At 48.6% G+C, this 23215-nt stretch overlaps 1 protein-coding gene across 1 annotated transcript; it reads left to right on the forward strand.

The window, feature by feature from the left end:
• Positions 1-1991: 1991 nt before the first annotated feature.
• Positions 1992-3853, forward strand: LOC123443827 (aspartyl protease family protein 2-like). The gene has a single exon (XM_045120354.1). It carries the CDS (start codon positions 2091-2093, stop codon positions 3567-3569), a length of 1479 nt encoding a protein of 492 aa, XP_044976289.1. The 5' UTR covers positions 1992-2090; the 3' UTR covers positions 3570-3853.
• Positions 3854-23215: the final 19362 nt, after the last annotated feature.

Below are 23215 nucleotides of genomic sequence, written 5' to 3' on the forward strand. Positions count from 1 at the left end.
CGGGATCGAAGCCAGCAACCTGCACACCACCCTCAGAGATCGTGTTTTGCATGTAGTCGTCGTCGCCGGCGGCCAACATTCCGTCGAACAGGTTGCGCGTGCCCGACAGCTGGTCGGCTGGCGTCTGCTGCACGCGTTTCCTCGCACCTCCGGGTGACAAGCCAGCAACCACCGGTGTGGCGTTGAGGTCGATGGGCGCAAGCGCAAGCGTGGAAGGCGCGACCACGCTCACCTCGGGTAGACGTGGAAGCCGGGCACCGGGTTGCAAGCCGACGCATCGGGCGAGTCGGGCAGCACCGTCCGAGGGAAGGCGGATGAGCCGGTGCTGACCGCGGCGGCCACGACGGCGTTGACGCGGCCGTGCTGACTAGGGTTTAACTCTAGCATGTAGAGCGCCTCCCTCGTTGTCGCCGTGATGCGTGCGTTGGTGACCTGCTGCTGAGCGGGGGCCGCCGCTTCATCCCTCGCGTCCGCCACGTGCCTCCGGTCCTTCCTCTTGGTTGACTCCTTTGCCCACCGTTCGGACGTCAGCACCTTTTTCGGCTTCGGCGCGGCGGCCTTCCGGGGGGTGCGAGGCTTGCCTTTGCCGGACGAGGCGAGGGAGGCGAGGCCGGCGGCGGCGTCGATGTCGTCGTCCATGGCGGACATGGGGCGGGAGGGTTTTGGGGGGAAATGGGGGGGGGGGGGGGCGAATGGTGGTGGATGCCACCGACACGCGGGCCCGGAGAGAGGAGTAGGCACGTGCGCATGTCCGTTTCGTATCCGCACCGACACAAATCCGGCTCAAAATTGGACCAGGAATGGGTCGCCAAGCGGACGCGCGTCTGTTTGGGTCGGCGCGTTGGGCCGACCTTTGTGTCCGTGCCGCACCAAACGAACGGCGGCGGACGAAATGGATCGCCTCATTGAAGGTTCTCTTAGAGCATGTTTAATAGTATAGCCGGCTGTGAGAATGGCGTTTTGGCTCGCGGGAGCCATGGAGGCCTTTATTTTTGAAAAATTCAAATTCAAATTTTTATGGTTCAAAAATTTCTGAAAAAAATGCATGTATGTAAGGATGTAACCGACATATGTGTAAAATTTCAGGTCAAAATACTTTAAAACGTGATCTGTACAAATAAGACAAATTCATGGTCTGAAATGATGAATAGTAACATGTGTTAAACAGCCTCAGATTTATCTTTTTTGCACAACCCTCATTTCAACGTATTTTGTTCTCAAAATTTACACACTTGTGTATTATACCTTCATTTATCTATGTATTTTTTTCAGAATTTTTTGAAATATTAAAATACAAATTTTCACTGAATTTGAAGTTTGAATTTAAAGGCCTCAGTGAGCTCGGGAGCCAAAAGCAATATTCGAGCCAGCTGTTGACTATAAAATATTGTCATGTCATATATAGTCCATCTTATGACCAACATGTATAATAATTAATTAAATATTTATAGTATTTTTTAATATATGAATCATCTTTCACTCTTACCTAGTGTCTAGGAACACGTGTTAGAGCTGATTCTTAACTAAGAATCTGCTTATACCTTTTCTCTTCTGTTCTTTCTCCTTCTACTTAAAAAAACATACTAATTTATTTATTATATCTAGCTTATTGTAATTGCTTTTAACACACTCGACTCTAACACTCTCGACTGTGGAGCTCCGATACACTGACACCACACAGAAGACGTGTCCACACCACCAGGTCTTCTCGGAGTCAAATTTGTCAAACAAGAAAACAAGTGACAACTCCCCTGCGCAAAGCAACCTTTATTCTTGATATAAAAAGCAACATTTATTCCTGGGCAGCGCTACGCATGAGACTACTGCTTCCCTTTATTCCTATCCCACCGCCACCTCGAGGAAGAGCACCACCGCTGCCAGCCCAAACATCCCAAAAGAAGGAGTATCTCATTAATTGCCCTGCCGTCTTATCGGCCCTCACCCTTCTAATCTTAATTTAATCCAATCTCCTGGTAAAATGGTGATGGCTCACGCACTCTCCCCTTCTATATACATGACGCGCCGCGCCGCGCCGCTCCACTTCACTCCAGTACAGAGGACCACCCCACCTCCAGTTCACACCCCCTCACATGCCCATGGCGCCTCCGCCTTTGCTTCCCCTCTCCGCGCTCCTCCTCCTGCTTGCAGCCGCTTCCAATGCCTCTGCCAAGCCTGTCCAGACTCAGGCCCTCCTTGCCACCCCTCTCTCGCCCGACCGTGTCTCCGCCCCGTCGGAACTAGCCCGCGACGACGACGACAGCGTCTTCGCCGGTAACCTTGCTTCTGCAGAGGACGCCCCCGCTTCCACAGTTCGTTTCCGCTTGGTCCACCGGGATGACTTCTCCGTGAACGCCACCGCGGCCGAGCTGCTTGCGTACCGGCTAGAGCGGGATGCGAAGAGGGCGGCGCGGCTCTCGGCCGCCGCTGGCCCGGCCAACGGGACACGTCGCGGTGGCGGAGGGGTCGTGGCGCCGGTGGTGTCTGGGTTGGCCCAGGGGAGCGGAGAGTACTTCACCAAGATCGGGGTGGGGACGCCCGCCACGCCGGCGCTCATGGTGCTCGACACCGGAAGCGACGTTGTGTGGCTGCAGTGCGCGCCGTGCAGGCGCTGCTACGAGCAGTCTGGCCAGGTGTTCGACCCGCGCCGCTCGCGCTCCTACAACGCGGTCGGCTGCGCCGCGCCGCTTTGCCGCAGGCTCGACTCTGGCGGCTGTGACCTGCGCCGCAGTGCGTGCCTCTACCAGGTAGCTTACGGCGATGGCTCCGTCACCGCCGGGGATTTCGCCACCGAGACCCTCACTTTCGCTGGCGGTGCCCGCGTGGCGCGCGTCGCTCTGGGGTGCGGCCACGACAACGAGGGTTTGTTCGTCGCGGCGGCGGGCCTCCTCGGGCTCGGCCGAGGCAGTCTATCCTTCCCCACCCAGATCTCCCGCCGCTATGGGCGGAGCTTCTCCTACTGCCTTGTGGACCGTACCTCGTCGGCCAACACCGCCTCCCGTTCTTCGACCGTGACCTTCGGCTCCGGCGCCGTAGGCTCCACGGTCGCCTCGTCCTTCACCCCGATGGTCAAGAACCCTCGGATGGAGACGTTCTACTACGTGCAGCTCATCGGCATCAGCGTGGGCGGCGCGCGCGTCCCTGGCGTGGCCAATTCCGACCTCCGTCTTGACCCGTCGTCGGGGCGTGGGGGCGTCATCGTGGACTCAGGGACGTCCGTTACCCGCCTCGCCCGGCCGGCCTACTCGGCTCTGCGCGACGCATTCCGCGGCGCCGCCGCTGGGCTCCGCCTGTCTCCCGGCGGCTTCTCCCTGTTCGACACGTGCTACGACCTGAGCGGGCGCAAGGTGGTGAAGGTGCCGACCGTGTCGATGCACTTCGCCGGTGGCGCGGAGGCGGCTCTGCCGCCGGAGAACTACCTGATCCCGGTGGACTCGAAAGGGACGTTTTGCTTCGCGTTTGCGGGCACGGACGGCGGCGTGTCCATCATCGGCAACATACAGCAGCAGGGCTTCCGGGTGGTGTTCGACGGCGACGGCCAGCGCGTCGCCTTCACGCCCAAGGGTTGTTAAGATATGATGAGTAACGTCGCTTAATTAGCGGATGAAAGTACTACGTACGGTATGTCAGTCATAATTTAATCATGAGGGTTTTAGTTAAAGGTGATGAGTGAGAGCTTTGGATGCTGTGAAAGCGGAGACTTGTCGGGAAGGGTGTGAGGATAAGGCGGTTTGTTTGTTCAATGCTGCCTGTAAAAGTGTTGCCTAAAAAACAGGCTATCTCCCCTTTTCTACTGTACTCCAGATAGGATGTATTTCTCATCCATTTTACCATACCCCAGAAGTAATCTTTTTTACTTGCTCTCTTGGCTGGGTCACACCTGCTTTTGTTTTATATTTTGGAGATCACACTTTCATCACTAAAACACAGAGCTTGGCCGGTTTGCTGTGCCTTGACAATTGATAAGTCCTTGGACGCGAAATTGGCCCCTGCTCCATCTTCATTTGTAAAGTTCTCTAACGGTACCATACCAAGGAGTAAAAGAGACGTCACCAGTGGGGTTACTACTACATGTGGTCCCAGAATTGTGCATCGCCGAAAAATGGGACCGAAGAGGCCAGGAGAGAGATTGGCTCGAAATCGCGGACGGTTTGTTCGCTGTGATGAGGAGCGGAGGGGAACGTTGGTGCTTTCGCTTTGCTTTGCCCTTCTTCTATGGTGGGGGCTGCCTGCCTCGGGCACTGTGACCCTTTTGGCTGTGTCTATCGCTGTTAGAGTCCTGCCACCTACCCCATACCACATGCGTCCGAATTTCATTAAAACACGTACTACTCCTCCGACGCGCGTCAATGCAACTTCAACCGTTCCGATGCATTTCATCCAAGCCTCTTCGGGCGGTGACCGGTCAATTACCGTTTGTGAAACCCTAACCATCATCATAGAGTTGTTCTTCGATACAGGCTCGAGCTCTCGCAAAAACAAGGGCAAGCTCACGTCCTCCCTTGGCGAGCGCTCCCCTGGTCGTCGTCTTCCCGCCTCCTCGACAGCGGAAAAGCGTCCTAGTGCACCAGTCGAGGTGGCACAAAAAGCATCGCATCCCTCTCCTCTAGCCAGATGTGACGCTGCCACACGACTGGCATATGGATCGGGAGAGGATCCCAGTGCCGACGGTGCCGCGGTCGACATGGGTGCATGAGGAGGAGGTTCGGCGACATCAGAGCATCGGTTAAACCCTGCGTACACTTCAGACTCTCTTGATTGAGAGGCCTGGTTTGCATTTGAGCATGAAGAGCAGCGTCGATGTGGCGTATGTGACGTGCGGGCAGGCACCCCGCTGCCCCCTCGTCGTGCATGGCGAGGACGAGGAGGCGGAGGCCGCCTATCAAGAGGCGCTGGCGGCTGCCCTCAGTGAAAGCGAGGAGGAAGAGCGGCGCAAGGAGGCGGAGACGTCTTACCAGCCGCGGTTGGGGGAGGCCACGTCACTCTCCGCTGCCGGCGACTGCGTCATGCCACCGCTGGCCTCTCCGTCTCCCTCCAAGGCCGAGTCAGGGCCGACCGCCCTGAAGAGCGAAAAATACATCTGGGACAGGGTGGTGTGCGAGTGGGTGAACGCGCCACCTATCTGATTGATGGCGACGCCAGAGCAAGAGCAGACCTATCGAAAGCACTGACGGCAACAACGGTTGGCGGAGGAGCGCCTTGTGGGCCAACGGCTCGAGCAGCTAGAGCGAGAGGCCAAGCCCAGGAGGTGGAGCGCCGTGCCGAAGCCCATCCAATGATGATGCAGCCATTGACAAATGACGTCGTTGCCGCGTGGGAAACAATCTTTTCCTGGGCTGGTCAGACGCCTACGCTCGTCGACTTCATCGGTCCCGAAAACAATGACAAAGATGGCTAAGCAACGCCCCACCTTTTTATTTTACTTGATGCAATGTGGATCCATCGGACTATTGTCGGTCTTTGTGACCAGTATTAATTTTTAATTAATGTTTTTCTATTTGTAAAATATTTATCATGTATTTTTTCGTGCAGTCTTGAAAATGGATCATGACGGTGTTAAGTGTAAGCATCGATTCATTTAAAAAATATACTGATATTCGTCGGACCAACCCAAACAAATAAAATATGAATAAAACATCTGTCTATTTGGTCGCATGGTTGAATTTGCTCTTACTAGTGCTGACGGCAACGCTCCTCCAGTTGAGGATCCTGGCTCACGCGCAGTGTAAACAGCGAGAGGAGGTGGTGGTGGCCGACCGGTTTCGCTAGAGGTGTGAACATGGCACATGGGAGGGCAGAGGACACGGGAAAACAAGGCAGCCGTTTCACAAGGTCGCGACGCTCCATTGCGCCAGCTATGGTGATTCCTATTTCTTTTTTTTTTGAAGTGGTCATTCTTGGATTCCATTTCAATAGTAGGAAGAGAGTGGAAAACAGGGGTTGATCAAGTGACCGAGATGAGGCTTATCGCGAGCAAATGCGTACAGTGTCGTGTAGTGAAGGGGCAGAGATGATGAAACTCTACGCGTCGGAACGAAGGATGAAATAAGCGACGCGTTTCCTTTTCTACTTGTACAAAACCGGACGCTGTCGACTCTTGCAAACTGAAAAACTGCGCGCGGCATCGGTGCATGGCGTGCTCCGGCCTTCCGTCCACAAATCCTGCCTACGTTCGCTCCCTCCTATACTGGTCCGTCGCTACGCGGCTTTATTACGAGAAAATAGCACCGACGCTGCGTGATCCGCCGTATAATGTGTACACACTACCCATAGCAAGCGATCCGGAACTGGCCGGACCACCCGTTGCGGCACCGTGCTGCATCACTCCCCAATAGTACCAACTCGCGACGGCGAAAACCATAAACACTCTTTCGTCCCACGCGTCGCCCTCCCTAGCAACACCGAGAAACCCTAGATCGAGCCATCGCAGTCCCGGTTGCTACCTCATCCGGCTCGCCCCCACCGAAGGAGCGGCCGGCGAAGTCCAACCCGGCTTCGGTGAAGGTGGCAATGGGGCCCTTTCGTTTCGGCCAGCTTGCGAGGCGTACGACGAAAGGCTGCTGCGACAACGGTGTGGGGCAGGGCCATGGCGGCGTGAGGCCGCGTGCTTGCGTGGCGATCGTGGGCAACGCGTAGCTGCTGCGGGGGCGGGAGGCGCACTGACGGCGCCCCAGCGCGGATTTGCTGGGTGGCTGCCTTGGGAGCTCGTAGGTCTGTGGTACGTGAGATCTGCACGGCTCGTGGCGCGAGGAGGTTGTGGTGGGTTCGCGCGGCGTGTGGAGGTTAGTCATAGGCGTCGAGATTGTAAGGGACTCGTATTGACGAGGCCCGATCTTTGTTTTGGCAGGCCTGCGTTCAGTTTCTCATCGCCCGACGGCGTCCGAATGGTGGAGGTATGAAAGCATAATTGCTCTTTAGGATGGTTTTGAAAATTGATCACAACATATGCATTATTGGATTAATATGTTTTCTAAGTATATTTCATAAAATTTCAAAAGATGCTATGGCTAAAGACTTATGTGGAAAAGCCCCTTGATGCAAGAAATGAATAATATTGGCTCAAACTTCAAGCTAGAAGACTCTTCAACTTATATTTGTGAGAAATCACTTTTGAGTCCATAAGAAAGCCAATACTATTAAAAGGGGATGAGTAGTAAAATGAATTGATTGCTCAAAGTGCTCAAAGTTAGCCACCAAAATACTCAGTCATTTTTCCCACATATCCACTCTGTCAAATTCCATACACAAATTCGGTTTTACCAACTTTCACATTTCGGACCCACCGAGTTTGACCTCAGACAGAAACCCTATCTATTCCCACAAAATCGGTGCAACCGAATCCATATCAGTGCTACCAAATTTGGTGACCAACTTTTGGGTGCCTCGGTACAAATCGGAATTTCCGAGTTTGAGTATCGGTGCCACCGAGTTTGGCCATCTGATAGTTAGCCAACTTTTCGGTGCCACCGAGTTTCATATATCGGTCTCACCAAGATTCAAAAGTTGCTACCTTTGTGCTAATCGGTACCACCGAGTTTTCCACTTTGGTGTCATCGAGTTTGCCACTTTGTGTGTAACGGTTGGATTTTGTGTGCTGCCTATATATACCCCTTCAACCACCTCTCATTCGTGGGAGAAGCACTCAGAACACACACTTCATTACCAGATTCATTTTCTGAGAGAGAACCACCTACTCATGTGTTGAGACCAAGATATTGCAATCCAATCATTTGAAACTTGATCTCTAGCCTCCCCAAACAACTTTCCACCAAATCAATCTCTCCTACCCCTGCATATTCTATGAGAGAGTGATTTTGTGTTGAGGAGACTATCTTTAGAAGCACAAGAGCAAGGAGCTCATTGATCTACCCCATCTATTACCTTTTGAGGGTGGTGCCTCCTAGATTGGTTAGGTGTAGCTTGGGAGCATCCTACTTCGTGTTGTGGAGTTGAACCAAGATGTTTGTAAGGGCAAGGAGATCGCCTACTTCATGAAGATCTACCGTTAGTAAGGCTAGTCATCCGTGGACGGAAGCCATGGTGGAATAGACAAGGCCGCTTCTTTGTGGACCCTCCGTGGGTGGAGCCCTCTGTGGACTCTCGCACCCATTATCCTCTGTGGGTTGAAGTCTCCATTAACATGGACGTACGATAGCGCCACCTATCGGAACCATGCCAAAAATTCGTTGTGTCAACCTCATGCGTTTGATCTCCCTACCTTACTCCTCTACTTTACACTTGCATGTTTTACATTCCCTGCTATACTCTTAGAACTGCATGCGTAGGGTGTACTTGACTTGCTGTAACTTCCATAGCTGCCTCTCAACTAAATTTGGGATAAGGAAAAAATTATCTTGTCAAGTAGTCTAATCACCCCCCTCTAGACATACTTTCGATCCTACAAGGTAGCTGTGGCACCGGCGGAAGTTGGTGGGTTCCTCCCTTCGAGCATGTTCAAGTCCGGCTCCTGGAGAAGAGGCGCCATCAAGCTTGTTGGTGCAGGATGAGACTCGGGCAAAACAGTTCCAACACGGAAGTCTGGTCCTTGCGTGCGGCGGTGCGGGCGTGTTAATCTATTTTTCCTGTTGCACCGCGGTGGGGGTCTCTTGCCGAGATCTGCGCATGGAGGTAGAGGATGGTGAGCTCATTTGGTTTCTACATGTGGTTGTGGCAATATATGTGTTTGGCAGTGTGTGCTTGGTCTTGCTCTGCCCGATGGTGTTTGGATGGTCTCGGATCCTGGATGATTGGTAGAAGACTCGGCTCCGGATGAAAATGTTGCATTGACTTTCTCGATGACAACAGTAACGACATCAATGGATGTCGTCTTCTTCCTTGGAGGTATTGTTGTGGAGCTTGTTGCTCTTCCTACCCCATGGCCGAGGTCTTTGGGTGAAAACCTAAGATCTCGCTCCGTCAGATTGGATGGCGGTGATGTGCTCGATATCACTTCCTTCTTGGAGGCGTCATCTTGGAAACCTCGACGATGGGTTCTGATGGTGTGCATGGTTCCTGGAGAAGCTTAGGTTTGTGGTGGTGCAGGCAGGATCATTTTTTTCTTTCTTTTTGCTATGCTTTCCTTCTTTGGAGGGGCTCTAGTAACACCTTCGTTTGATCAATGAATTTCGCAGTTCAACTGTCGACATTAAAAAAACAGGAAGAAAGAAGCCCGTGCCTTGTGTCGAGAGAAACTACAATATGGTTCGGCAAATCGCCTCTAAATATTCAGATTGAACAGTTTGGGAACTTTTTTCCATTCCGTTTCAGGAAGAGAAATGGAACCACACTTGATTCATCGAGCGCGGGCATACATATTACTCTCTTCGTTTCTAAATATAAGTCGTTTTAGAGATATCACTATGGACTATATACGGATGCATATAGACATATTTTAGAGAATAGATTCATTAATTTTACCTCGTATGTAATGTGTAGTGAAATCTCTAAAATGACTTATATTTAGGAACGGAGGAAGTAGCTTATAGGAGGAGAGACACTAAGCCACGCTGTGAATTGTGGGGTGGCCATGATCTAGGAGGTGTGTGTGTGTGTGTTAACCGGGTATGCTACACTATGATGTGCTACATGCAGCCCCCCCTTCCGCCTCCACTGACAGCCTTAGCGTCGATGACCGAGATGCAAAGACTAGAGCAGAAGTCCTGAAATACATTAGAGTGCAAGCCCTTGATCATCACGTCGGTGAACTGTTGACGAGTCGGGACGTGGAGGACATGAAAGTTGCCGAGGGCCACGTGCTTCTAAACAAAATGGATGTCCAATTTGATATGCTTGGTGCGCCGATGATGGATGGGGTTGCGTGAGATTTACACCGTCGAGATGTGTCACAGTAGACGAGCGATGTCATGTTGATGGTGTAGTGGAGCTTGCAGAGTAGCTCCCGAAGCCATACACTCCGCAACGTTGTTGGCGACGATGCGATATTCTGCCTAGGCGCTAGAGTGTGAGACAGTAGCATTTTGTTTGGACGACCAAGACACAAGGGTGTCGTCGAGGAAGATGTAGTAGCCGGAAGTGGATTGGCGGGTGTGTTGGAAATATGCCCTAGAGGCAATAATAAATTAGTTATTGTTATATTTCCTTGTTGATAATAATCGTTTATTATCCATGCTAGAATTTTATTGATTGGAAACTCAAATACATGTGTGGATACATAAACAACACACTGTCCCTAGTGAGCCTCTAGTTGACTAGTTCGTTGATCAAAGATGGTCAAGGTTTCCTGGCCATAGGCAAGTGTTGTCACTTGATAACGGGATCACATCATTAGGATAACCATGTGATGGACAAGACCCAAACTATGAACGTAGCATACTGATCGTGTCGTTTTATTGCTATTGTTTTCTTCGTGCCAAGTATTTGTTCCTATGACCATGAGATCATATAACTCACTGCCACCGGAGGAATACCTTGTGTGCATCAAACGTCGCAACATAACTGGGTGACTATAAAGGTTCTCTACAGGTATCTCTGAAGGTGTCCGTTGAGTTAGTGTGGATCAAGACTGGGATTTGTCACTCCGTGTGACGGAGAGGTATCTCGGGGCCCACTCGGTAATACAACATCACACACAAGCCTTGCAAGCAATGTGACTAAGTGTAAGTCACGGGATCTTGTATTACAAAACGAGTAAAGAGACTTGCCGGTAACGAGATTGAAATAGGTACGCGGATATCGACGATCAAATCTCGGGCAACTAACATACCGAAGGACAAAGGGAATGACATATGAGATTATATGAATCCTTGACACTGAGGTTCAACCGATAATATTTTCGGAGAATATGTAGGATACAATATGGGCATCCAGGTCCCCCTATTGGATATTGACCGAGGAGTGTCTCCGGTCATGTCTACATAGTTCTCGAACCCGCATGGTCTGCACACTTAAGGTTCAGTGACATTTCGGTATAGTTGAGTTATAGGTGTTGGTAACCGAGAGTTGTTCGGAGTCCCATATGAGATCCAGGACGTCACGAGGAGCTCCGGAATGCTCCGGAGGTAAAGATTGATATATAGGAAGTCCTGTTTTGGTCACCGGAAAAGTTTCGGGCTCATCGGTAATGTACCGGGAGTGCCGGGAGGGGTGCCGGGGACCATCGGGAGGGGTGTCACTCCCCAAGGGGTCTCATGGGCTATGGGAAGAGATAAACCAGCCCCTACTGGGCTGGAATAAGTTCCCACTAAGGCCCATAAGGTTTGAGAAGGAAAAAACGGAAGGTGGAAAGAGTTTCCAAGGTGGAATCCTACTCCAAGTAGGATAGGAGTAGGACTCCTCCACCTCCAATTTCGGCCAAACCTTGAGGGTTTGAGGCTGCCTCCTCCGCTCCCTCCCTCCTATATATACTAGAGGTATTGAGGGTTTTTGGGACACAACTTTTGCCACGTGCTGCTCGACCCTATACCACACAGTTTTTCCTCTAGATCGTATTTCTGCGGTGCTTAGGTGAAGCCATGTCGGAGTAGATCATCACCACCACCGGCGCGCCGTCACGCTGCCGGAGAACACTTCTACCTCTCCGCCCCCTCTTGCTGGATCAAGAAGGTGGAGATCGTCATCGAGCTGTACGTGTGCTGAACGCGGAGGTGCCGTCCATTCGGCACTAGATTGGAGCGGATCGTGGGATGGATTGTGGGACGGTTCGTGGTACGGTTCGCGGGGCTGATCGAGGGACGTGAAGATGTTCCACTACATCAACCGCGTTTCTTAATGCTTCCCGTTGTGCGATCTACAAGGGTACGTAGATCCAAATCTCCTCTCGTAGATGGACATCACCATGATAGGTCTTCGTGCGCGTAGGAATTTTTTTGTTTCCCATGCGGCGTTCCCCAAGAGTGGCATCATGAGCTAGGTTCATGCGTAGATATTATCTCGAGTAGAACACAAAGGGTTTTGTGGATGGTGATGTTCGATTTGCTGCCCTCCTTAATCTTTTCTCAATTCGGCGGTATTGTTGGATTGAAGCGGCCCGAACCGACATTATTCGTACGCTTACGAAAGACTGGTTTCACCGATTGACATGCAACCTCGTTGCATAAAGATGACTGGCGGGTGTCGGTTTCTTCAACTTTAGTTGAATTGGTTTTGACCGAGGCGGTCCTTGGACAGGTTAAATAGCAATTTGCACATCTCCGTTGTGTTTTTTGCGTAAGTAAGATGCGATCTACTAGATACCCATAGTAGCCACGTAAAACATGCAACAACAATTAGAGGACGTCTAACTTGTTTTTGCATGGTATGCTTGTGATATGATATGGCCAATGACGTGATGTGATATATTGGATGTATGAGATGATCATGTTGTAATAGTTAATATCGACTTGCACGTCGATTGTACGGCAACCGGGAGGAGCCATAGGGTTGTCTTTAAACTAACGTTTGTGCTTGCAGATGCATTTACTATATTTCTAGGACGTAGCTTTAGTAGTAATAGCATGAGTAGCACGACAACCCCGATGGCGACACGTTGATGGAGATCATGATGATGGAAATCATGGTGTGGCGCCGGTGACAAGAAGATCGTGCCGGTGCTTTGGTGATGGAGATCAAGAAGCACATGATGATGGCCATATCATGCCAGTTATGAATTGCATGTGATGTTAATCCTTTTATGCACCTTATTTTGCTTAGAACGACGGTAGCATTATGAAGTGATCTCTTACTAAATTTCAAGACGAAGTTGTGTTCTCCCCGACTGTGCACCGTTGCTACAGTTCATCGTTTCGAGACACCACGTGATGATCGGGTGTGATAGACTCAACATTCACATACAACGGGTGCAAAACAGTTGCACACGCGGAACACTCGGGTTAAACTTGACGAGTCTAGCATGTGCAGACATGGCCTTGGAACACAAGAGACTGAAAGGTCGAGCATGAATCGTATAGTTGATATGATTAGCATAGAGATGCTTACCACTGAAACTATTCTCGACTCACGTGATGATCGGACTTGAGATAGTGAATTTGGATCATGTACCACTCAAATGACTAGAGAGATGTACTTTTTGAGTGGGAGTTCTTAAGTAATATGATTAATTGAACTAATTATCATGAACATAGTCTAATGGTCTTTGTGAATTACGATGTAGCTTGCACTATAGCTCTACTGTTTTTATATGTTCCCAGAGAAAATTTAGTTGGAAGTCAATAGTAGCAACTTTGCGGACTGAGTCCGTAAAACTGAGGATTGTCCTCATTGCTGCGTAGAAGGCTTATGTCCTTAATGTACCACTTGGTGTACTGCACCTCGGGCGTCGTCTGTGGATGTTGCGAACATCTGACATATACGTCTTTGATGACTACATGATAGTTCAGTGCGCAATACTTAATGGCTTAGAAGCAAGGCGCTGAAGACGTTTTGAAAACGTCGCAGAACATAAGAGATGTTCAAAGAGATGAAATTGAGATTTCATGCTCGTTCCCTTGTTGAGAGATATAAGACCTCCGACAAGATTCTTTGCCTACAAAGTAAAGGAGAAAAGCTCAAATCGTTGAGCATGTTCTCAGATTGTCTGAGTAAAACAATCGCTTGAATCAAGTGGGAGTTAATGTTCTAGATGAGATAGTGATGGTTCTCCAAAGTCACTGCCACTAAGCTGCTAGAGCTTCATGATGAACTATAAACAAATCAAGGATAGATATGATGATCCTTAAGTGATTCGCAATGTTTGACACTGCGAAAGTAGAAATCAAGAAGGAGCATCAATTGTTGATGGTTAGTAAGACCACTAGTTTCAAGAAGGGCAATGGCTAGAAGGGATACTTCATGAAACGACAAACCAGTTGCTGCTCTAATGAAGAAACCTAGAAGTGAACCTGAACCTGAAACTAAGTGCTTGTGTTATGAGGGAAACGGTCACTGAGGCGGAGCTACCCTAGATACTTGGTAGATAAGAAGGCTGGCAAAGTCGACAGAAGTATATTTGATATACATGATATTGATGTGTACTTTACTAGTACTCCTAGTAGCATAAGGGTATTGGATACCAGTTCGGTTGCTAAGTGATTAGTAACTCGAAATGAAAGCTACGGTATAAATGGAGACTAGCTAAAGGCGAGGTGACGATATGTGTTGGAAGTGTTTCCAAGGTTTATGTGATCAAAACATCACACGCTTCCTCTATCACCGGGATTGGTGGTAAACGTAAATAATTGTTATTTAGTGTTTGCGTTGAGCATGAACATGATTTGATCGTGTTTATTACAATACGATTATTCATTTAAAGAGAATAATAGTTATTCTATTTGCTTGAATAATTACCCTCAATGGTTTATTGAATCTCGATCGTAGTGTTACACATGTTCATAATATTGGTGCCAAAATATACAAAGTAATAATGATAGCACCATTTAGTTGTGGCACTGCCACTTGAGTCATGTTGGTATAAAATGCATGAAGAAGCTCCATGCTGATGGATCTTTGTACTCACTCATTTATGAAACATTTGAGATATGCAAACCATACCTGTTGGTATAAATGCATGAAGAAGATCCATAGAGATGGATCGTTTGGACTCAGTTCATTTTGAATCACTTGAGACATGCAAATCATGCCACATGAAACAAGAGAGTAACTTGTTGGGAGTAATACATTTTTGGATGTGTGCGGTCCAATGAGTGCTGAGGCACGCAGTGGATATCGTTATGTTCTTACTTCACTGACGATTTGAGTAGATACGGGAGTATTTACTTGATGAATCACAAGTCTGAAATATTGAAAAGTTCAAAGCTGTTTCAGAGTGAAGATCGTCGTGACAAGAGGATAAACTGTCTACGATGTGATCATAGAGATGAATATCTGAGTTACGAGTTTTGGTACGCAGTTAAGACAATGTGGAAATTGTTTCGCAGTTCATGCCACCTGGAACAACATAGTGTGATGATGTGTCTAAACGTCATAGCCGCGCCCTATTGGATATATCGCATACTATGATGTCTCTTATCAAATTACCACTATCGTTTATGGGTTATGCATTAGAGACAACCGCATTCACTTTAAATAGGGCACCGCGTATTTCCGTTGAGATGACACAGTATAGACTATGGTTTGGAGAAACCTATGTTGTCATTTCTTGAAAGTTTGGGGCTGCGATGCTTATGTGAAAAACGTTTCAGTCTGATAAGCTCAAAACCAAAGCGGATAAATGCATCTTCATAGGATATCCAAAGCAGTTGGATACATCTCCTATCTCAGATCCGGAAGCAAAGTGTTTGTTTCTAGAAATGTGTCCTTTCTCGAGGAAAGGTTTCTCTTGAAAGAATTGAGTGGGAGGGTGGTGGAACTTGATGAGGTTAGTGAACCGCCACTTCAACGAGTGTGTAGCAGGGCGCAGGAAGATGTTCGTGTGTCGCCTACACCAATTGAAGTGGAAACTGATGATGGTGATCATTGAGCTTAGGATCAAGTTACTACAAACCTCGTAGGTCGACAAGGTCGCGTACTACCGCGGAGTGGTACGGTAACCCTCTCTTGGAGGTCATGTTGTTGAACAACAATGAACCTACGAACTATGGACAAGCGATGGTGGGCCTGGATTCCGACAAATGGCTGGAGGCCACGAAATCCGAGAGAGGATCCATGTATGAAAACAAAGTGTAGACTTTGGAAGAACTACTTGATGGTCGTAGGACTATTGAGTAAAGATGTATCTTTAAAAGAAAGACAGACGATGATGGTGACAAGTCACTATTAAGAAAAGCTCGACTTGACGCAAAGATGTTTCCAATAAGATCAAACAGTTGACTATGATGAGACTTTCTCACTCGTAGGATGTTAAAAGTCTGTTAGAATTATGTTAGTAGTTGCTGCATTATTTATGAAATATTGCACATAGGATGTCAAAACATTGTTTCCTCGACGGTTTCCTTGAGGAAAGATTGTATGTGATGCAACCAGAAGGTTTTGTCGATCCTAAAGATACTAACAAGTATGCAAGCTCCAGCGATCCTTCAATGGACTGGTGTAAGCATCTCGGAGTTGGAATATACACTTTGATGTGATGATCAAAGATTTTGGGTTTGTACAAGGTTTATGAGAAACTTGTATTTCCAAAGAAGTGAGTGGAAGCACTATATAATTTCTGATAGGTATATGTGGTTGACATATTGCTGATCAGAAGTAATGTAGAATTTCTGTAAAGCATAAAGGTTGTTTGAAAGGTTTTTTTTCAAAGGATGACCTGGATAGAGTTGCTTGAACATTGAGCATCAAGATCTATGGAGATAGATAAAAAATGGTAAACAGAACTTTCAAATGAAATGCATGCCTTGACAAGTTTTTGGAGGAGTTCAAAATAGATCAGCAAATGAGTTCTTGCCTATGTTGTAAGGTGTGAATATGAGTAAGACTCGAAAGCCCGACCACGGCAGAAGAAAGAGAAAGGACAAAGGTCGTCCCCTATGCCTTAGCCACATACTCTACAGTATGCCATGCTGTGTACCGCACCTGATGTGTGCCCTGCCACAAGTCTGTTAAGAGGTACAGAGAGTGATCCAGGATTGAATCACTGAACAACGGTCAAAGTTATCCTTAGTAACTAATAGACTAAGGAATTTTTCTCGATTATGGAGGTGGTTGAAGAGTTCATCGTAAAGGGTTACATTGATGCAAGCTTTGACACTAATCCGAATGACTATGAGTAGTAAAACGGATTCGTATAGTAGAGTAGATATTTGGAGTATTTCCGAATAGCACGTAGTAGCAGCATCTATTAGATGACATAAAGATTTGTAAAGCACACACAGATCTGAAAGTTTCAGAACCATTGACTAAAACCTCTCTCAGGAGCAAGACGAGATCAGACCCCAGAACTATATGGGTGTTGGATTCGTTGAAATCACATGGTGATTTGAACTAGATTATTGACTCTAGTGCAAGTGGGAGACTGTTGGAAATATGCCCTAGAGGCAATAATAAATTAGTTATTGTTATATTTCCTTGTTCATAATAATCGTTTATTATCCATGCTAGAATTGTATTGATTGGAAACTCAAATACATGTGTGGATACATAGACAACACACTGTCCCTAGTGAGCCTCTAGTTGACTAGTTCGTTGATCAAGGATGGTCAAGATTTCCTAGCCATAGGCAAGTGTTGTCACTTGATAACGGGATCACATCATTAGGAGAATCATGTGATGGACAAGACCCAAACTATGAACGTAGCATATTGACCGTGTCGTTTTATTGCTATTGTTTTCTGCGTGTCAAGTATTTGTTCCTATGACCATGGGATCATATAACTCACTGGCACCGGAGGAATACCTTGTGTGCATCAAACGTTGCAACGTAACTGGGTGACTATAAAGGTGCTCTACAGGTATCTCTGAAGGTGTCCGTTGAGTTAGTATGGATCAAGACTGGGATTTATCACTCCTTGTGACGGAGAGGTATCTCGGGGCCCACTCGGTAATACAACATCACACACAAGCCTTACAAGCAATGTGACTAAGTGTAAGTCACGGGATCTTGTGTTATAGAATGAGTAAAGAGACTTGCCGGTAACGAGATTGAAATAGGTATGCGGATACCGACGATCAAATCTCGGGCAAGTAACATACCGAAGGACAGAGGGAATGACATACGGGATTATATGAATCCTTGACACTGAGGTTCAACCGGTAAGATTTTCAGAGAATATGTAGGGTCCAATATGGGCATCCAGGTCCAGCTATTGGATATTGACTTAGGAGTGTCTTGGGTCATGTCTACATAGTTCTCGAACCCGCATGGTCTGCACACTTAAGGTTCGGTGACGTTTCGGTATAGTTGAGTTATAGGTGTTGGTAACCGAAAGTTGTTCGGAGTCCCAGATGAGATCCAAGACGTCACGAGGAGCTCCGGAATGGTCTCGAGGTAAAGATTGATACATAGGAAGTCTTATTTTGGTCACCGGAAAATTTTCGGGCTCATCGATAGTGTACCGACAGTGCCGGGAGGGGTGCCGGGGACCATCGGGAGGGGTGTCACGCCCCAAGGGGTCTCATGGGTGATGACCCACAAGTATAGGGGATCAATCGTAGTCCTTTCGATAAGTAAGAGTGTCGAAGCCAACGAGGAGCAGAAGGCTCTGATAAACAGTTTTCAGCAAGGTAATAACTGCAAGCAATGAAAGTAGCGGTAACAAGTGATGGTGTAGCAAGGTGAAACGTAGCAAGTGAAAAGTAACAAGTAACAAGTAGTAGCAACAGTGCAGAAAATTGGCCCAATCCCTTTTGTAGCAAGGGACAAAGCTGAACAAAGTCTTATAGGAGGAAAAACGCTCCCGAGGACACACGAGAATTTCTGTCATGCTAGTTTCATCATGTTCATGTGATTCGCGTTCGTTACTTTGATAGTTTGATATGTGGGTGGACCGGCGCTTGGGTACTGCCCTTACTTGGACAAGCATTCCACTTATGATTAACCCCTCTCGCAAGCATCCGCAACTATGAAAGAAGAATTAAGACAACGTCTAACCATAGCATTAAACTAGTGGATCCAAATCAGCCCCTTACGAAGCAACGCATAAACTGGGGTTTAAGCTTCTGTCACTCTAGCAACCCATCATCTACTTACTACTCCCCAATGCCTTCCTCTAGGCCCAAATATGGTGAAGTGTGATGTAGTCGACATTCACATAACACCACTAGAGGAAAAGAGAACATACAACATATCAAAATACCGAACGAATACCAAATTCACATGACTATTATCAGCATGACTTATCCCATGTCCTCAGGAACAAAAGTAACTACTCACAAAGCATAATCATAATCATGATCAGAGGTGTAATGAGTAGCATCAAGGATCTGAACATAAACTCTTCCACCAAGTAATCCAACTAGCATCAACTACAAAGAGTAATCAACACTACTAGCAACCTTACAAGTGCCAATCGGAGTCGCGAGACGGAGATTGGTTACAAGAGATGAACTAGGGTTTGGAGAGGAGATGGTGCTGATGAAGATGTTGATGGAGATGACTCCCCTCCGATGAGAGGAGTGTTGGTGATGACGATGGCGATGATTTCACCCTCCGGGAGGGAAGTTTCCCTGGCACGATCGTCCTGCCGGAGCTCTAGATTGGATCTGCTCAAGTTCCGCCTCGTGGCGGCAGAGAATCCATGAAAAAGCTCCACCTCGATTTTTTCTGGAACGAAACCCTTCATATAGCAAAAGAGGGGGCCAGTGGGCCATCACGGAGCCCACAAGCCCTGTAGCCGCCACCAGGGGGGCGGCTACCAGGCTTGTGGGGCCCTGGTAGCTCCCCTCTGGTACTTCTTTCGCCCAGTATTTTTTATATAATCCCAAAAAATTCCACGTTGATTTTCAGGGCATTTGGAGTTGTGCAGAATAGAGGACTCAGACTTGCTCCTTTTCCAGTCCAGAATTCCAGCTGCCGGTATTCTCCCTCTTCAAATAAACCTTGCAAAATAAGAGAGAAAAGGCATAAGTATGGTACCACAAAGTAACATAACAACCCATAAAGCGATAAATATCAACATGAAAGCATGATGTGAAATGAACGTATCATTGGGCTATGGGAAGAGATAAACCAGCCCCTACTGGGCTGGAATAAGTTCCCACTAAGGCCCATAAGGTTTGAGAAGGAAAAAACACAAGGTGGAATCCTACTCCAACTAGGATTGGAGTAGGACTCCTCCACCTCCAATTTCGACCAAACCTTGAGGGTTTGAGTCTGCCTCCTCCCCTCCCTCCCTCCTATATATACTAGAGGTATTGAGGGTTTTTGAGACACAACTTTTGCCATGTGCTGCTCGACCCTATACCACGCAGTTTTTCCTCTAGATCGTATTTCTGCGGAGCTTAGGTGAAGCCATGTCGGAGTAGATCATCACCACCACCGGCGCGCCGTCACGCTGCCGGAGAACTCTTCTACCTCTCCGCCCCTCTTGCTGGATCAAGAAGGTGGAGATCATCATCAAGCTGTACGTGTGCTGAACGTGGAGGTGCCGTCCGTTCGGCACTAGATCGGAGCGGATCGTGGGACGGATCGTGGGACGGTTCGTGGGACGGTTCGCGGGGCTGATCGAGGGACGTGAAGACGTTCCACTACATCAACCGTGTTTCTTAATGCTTCCTGCTGTGCGATCTACAAGGGTACGTAGATCCAAATCTCCTCTGTAGATGGACATCACCATGATAGGTCTTCGTGCGCGTAGGAAATTTTTTGTTTCCCATGCGACGTTCCCCAACAGGGTGTCGGGGCAACCGAGCTAGTCCAAGTACGTGTACGCGTGGAGCTCCAGAGACGGAGGGGCACATCGATGGAGGCCGAGGGCGACCGTATCATGGACGTAGCGGAGCGTGCGTTTGAGAAGCGCCAAATGACATGCGCGCGGTGATGTGTAGAGATACCTATTGGGCGGTGCAGGAGAGCTCGGGGCACGTGATGGTGAGATACTAGAGCACTCCAGCGAGGCTCCAGTAGGAAATCAGATCGAAGACGTGCGACCCGTCACACGAGGGGAGCTTGGATTGGTGGCAATTGACGTCGGCATGGCCTTGCAGCTATCCATGTCAGCCCACTCCAGGATTTCCTCAGCGTACTGGGTCTACGAGAGGAAGAAGCTCGAGGTGGAGCGCATCACCGAGATTCCAAGGAGGTCATGGAGCGTGCCCATGTCTTTAATGGAGATTGAAACATTTCTGAGCTCGTTGTGAGGACGATGTCGTCCACATAGAGGATCAGGTAGGTGGCGTCGGCACCGGACACGAAGAGGAAGAGCGAGTGGTCCGAGCGCGTGGCAAGGAAGCCAAGGATGGCGAGGAAGGTGGCAAAGCAAAGAAACCATGCCCGCAACGCGTGCTTGAGCCCATAGAGGGACTTGGTAAGCCGACAAATGTGGTCTGGTTGGCCAGCATCAAGGAAACCTGCATGTTGCAAGCTTAAGGCCTCCTCCTCGAGCGTGTAGTAAAAGAAGATATCCTTGACGTCAAATTGCCAGACTGCCCACCCACGAGAACTAGCGAGAGTGAGCACAGTGCGAATGGTCGCCGGCTTCACGACCACGAAAAAGGTCTCCCCGTAGTTGACACCGGCACGCTGGCATAAACCACGTACTACCTAACGTGCCTTGTAGCATTCCAGTAAGCCATGAGAGCGTGTTTTGTGCTGTAGACCCATTTTCCGGTGATCATGATGGCACGGGGAAGGCGATGAACAAGCTCCCAGGTGTGGTTGCCTATGAGCGCTACAAATTCCTTTTGCATGGAAGAGACCCAGTTTGGACCGCGAAGCACGTCACGAATAGGACGTGGAATAGGGGAGACATCCGGCGATGGGTTGTTGGAGGCGACGTAGACATAGTTGTCAGCAGAGTGCTTGCTTGGCCAGAACACGCTGGCGCAAGCATGCGTGAAAACATGCAAGGCTACAGTCGGCGGTGATGCAGAGCTGAGAGAAGGAACACATGAGTTCAAATCTGTGTCGCTTGATGCAGATCCGACGGTGTCGCTTGAGTGCCGCAGATGCATGCGAGGTGGAGAAGGACTGGGTCTGTTGGATGGCGATCCAGAGATGGAGAGGGGATTGCCGCAAGAAGTGGATAGCGGCGAGCCAACGATGAAGGGTGAAGGTGCAATGGGGCTCACGTGTGGCGCCACCCGTAGATGAGCAACGAGAGGGAGCTACATGTTGGGGAACGTCGAATGGGAAACTAAAAATTTCCTACGCACACGCAATACCTATCCATGGTGATGATCATCTACGAGATGGGAGAGTGCATCTACATACCCTTGTAGATCGCTAAGCGGAAGCGTATATAAGGCGGTTGATGTAGTCGAACATCTTCGCGATCCAAATCGCGGCCCATCCCGCGTTCTCATCACGATCCGTCCCGCGATCCCATCACGATCCATCCTGATCTAGTGCCGAACGGACAACACCTCCGCTGTCAACACACGTACAGCTCGATGACGATCTCCGCCTTCTTGATTCAACAAGAGGGGCAAAGAGGTAGATGAGTTCTCCAGCATGGTGGCATGGTGATGGTGGTGGTGGAGCTATTCCAGCAGGGCTTCGCCTAAGCACCGCTGAAACTAGACTAGAGGAGAAATAGATCTAGAGAAAGAGGGCAGCATGTGGCTGTTTTTGTGTGTCTCAAAAACCCTCAATTCCTTTAGTATATATAGGAGGGAGGGAGGGGAGGAGGAAGCCTCAAACCCTCAAGGTTTGGCCGAAATTGGAGGTGGAGGAGTCCTACTCCAATCCTACTAAGAGTAGGATTCCTCCTTTCCACTTTGAAACCCTTTCCACCTTTTCCACCTTTTGTTTTTTGCCTCTCAAACCTCATGGGACTTAGTGGGAGCTTATGACAGCCCACTAGGGGCTGATTTGTATCCTCCCACAGCCCATAAGGCCCCTCGGGGCGTGACACCCCTCCCGATGGTCCCCGGTACCCACACGACACTCCTCGTACACTACCGATGAGCCCGAAACTTTTCCAGTGACCAAAACAGGACTTCCTATATATCAATCTTTACCTCTGGACCATTCCGGAGCTCCTCGTGACATCCGGGACTCCGAAGAACTTTCGGTTACCAACACCTATAACTCAACTATACCGAAATGTCATCGAACCCGAAGTCTCCACACCGTGCGGGTTCGCGAACTATGCACGCATGACCGAGACACCTCTACGGTCAATAGCCAATAGCGGGACCTGGATGCCCATATTGGCTCCTACATATTCTATGAAGATCTTTATCGGTTGAACCTCTATGTCAAGAATTCAGTTAATTCCGTATGCTGTTCCCTTTGTCCTTCGTTGTGTTACTTGCCCAAGATTCCATCGTCGGTATCTCTATACCTAGTTTAGTCTTGTTATCGGCAAGTCTCTTTACTCGTTCCATAATACAAGATCTCGTGGCTAACTCCTTAGTCACATTGCTTGCAAGGCTTATTGTGATGCTCTATTACCGAGTGGGCCCCAAGATACCTCTCAGTCATACGGAGTGACAAATCCCAGTCTCAATTCACGCCAACCCAACAGACACCTTCGGAGATACCTGTAGAGCACCTTTATAGTCACCTAGTTACGTTGCGATGTTTGATATACACAAGGTATTCCTCTAGTGTCCGGGAGTTGCATGATCTCATGGTCATAGGAACAGATACATTGACATGCAAAAAACAATAGCAATAAACTGACACGATCATATGCTACGTTGATAGTTTGGGTCTTGTCCATCACAT

Source organism: Hordeum vulgare, chromosome 3H (assembly GCF_904849725.1).
Source record: "Hordeum vulgare subsp. vulgare chromosome 3H, MorexV3_pseudomolecules_assembly, whole genome shotgun sequence".
In the NCBI taxonomy this organism is placed as follows: domain Eukaryota; kingdom Viridiplantae; phylum Streptophyta; class Magnoliopsida; order Poales; family Poaceae; genus Hordeum; species Hordeum vulgare.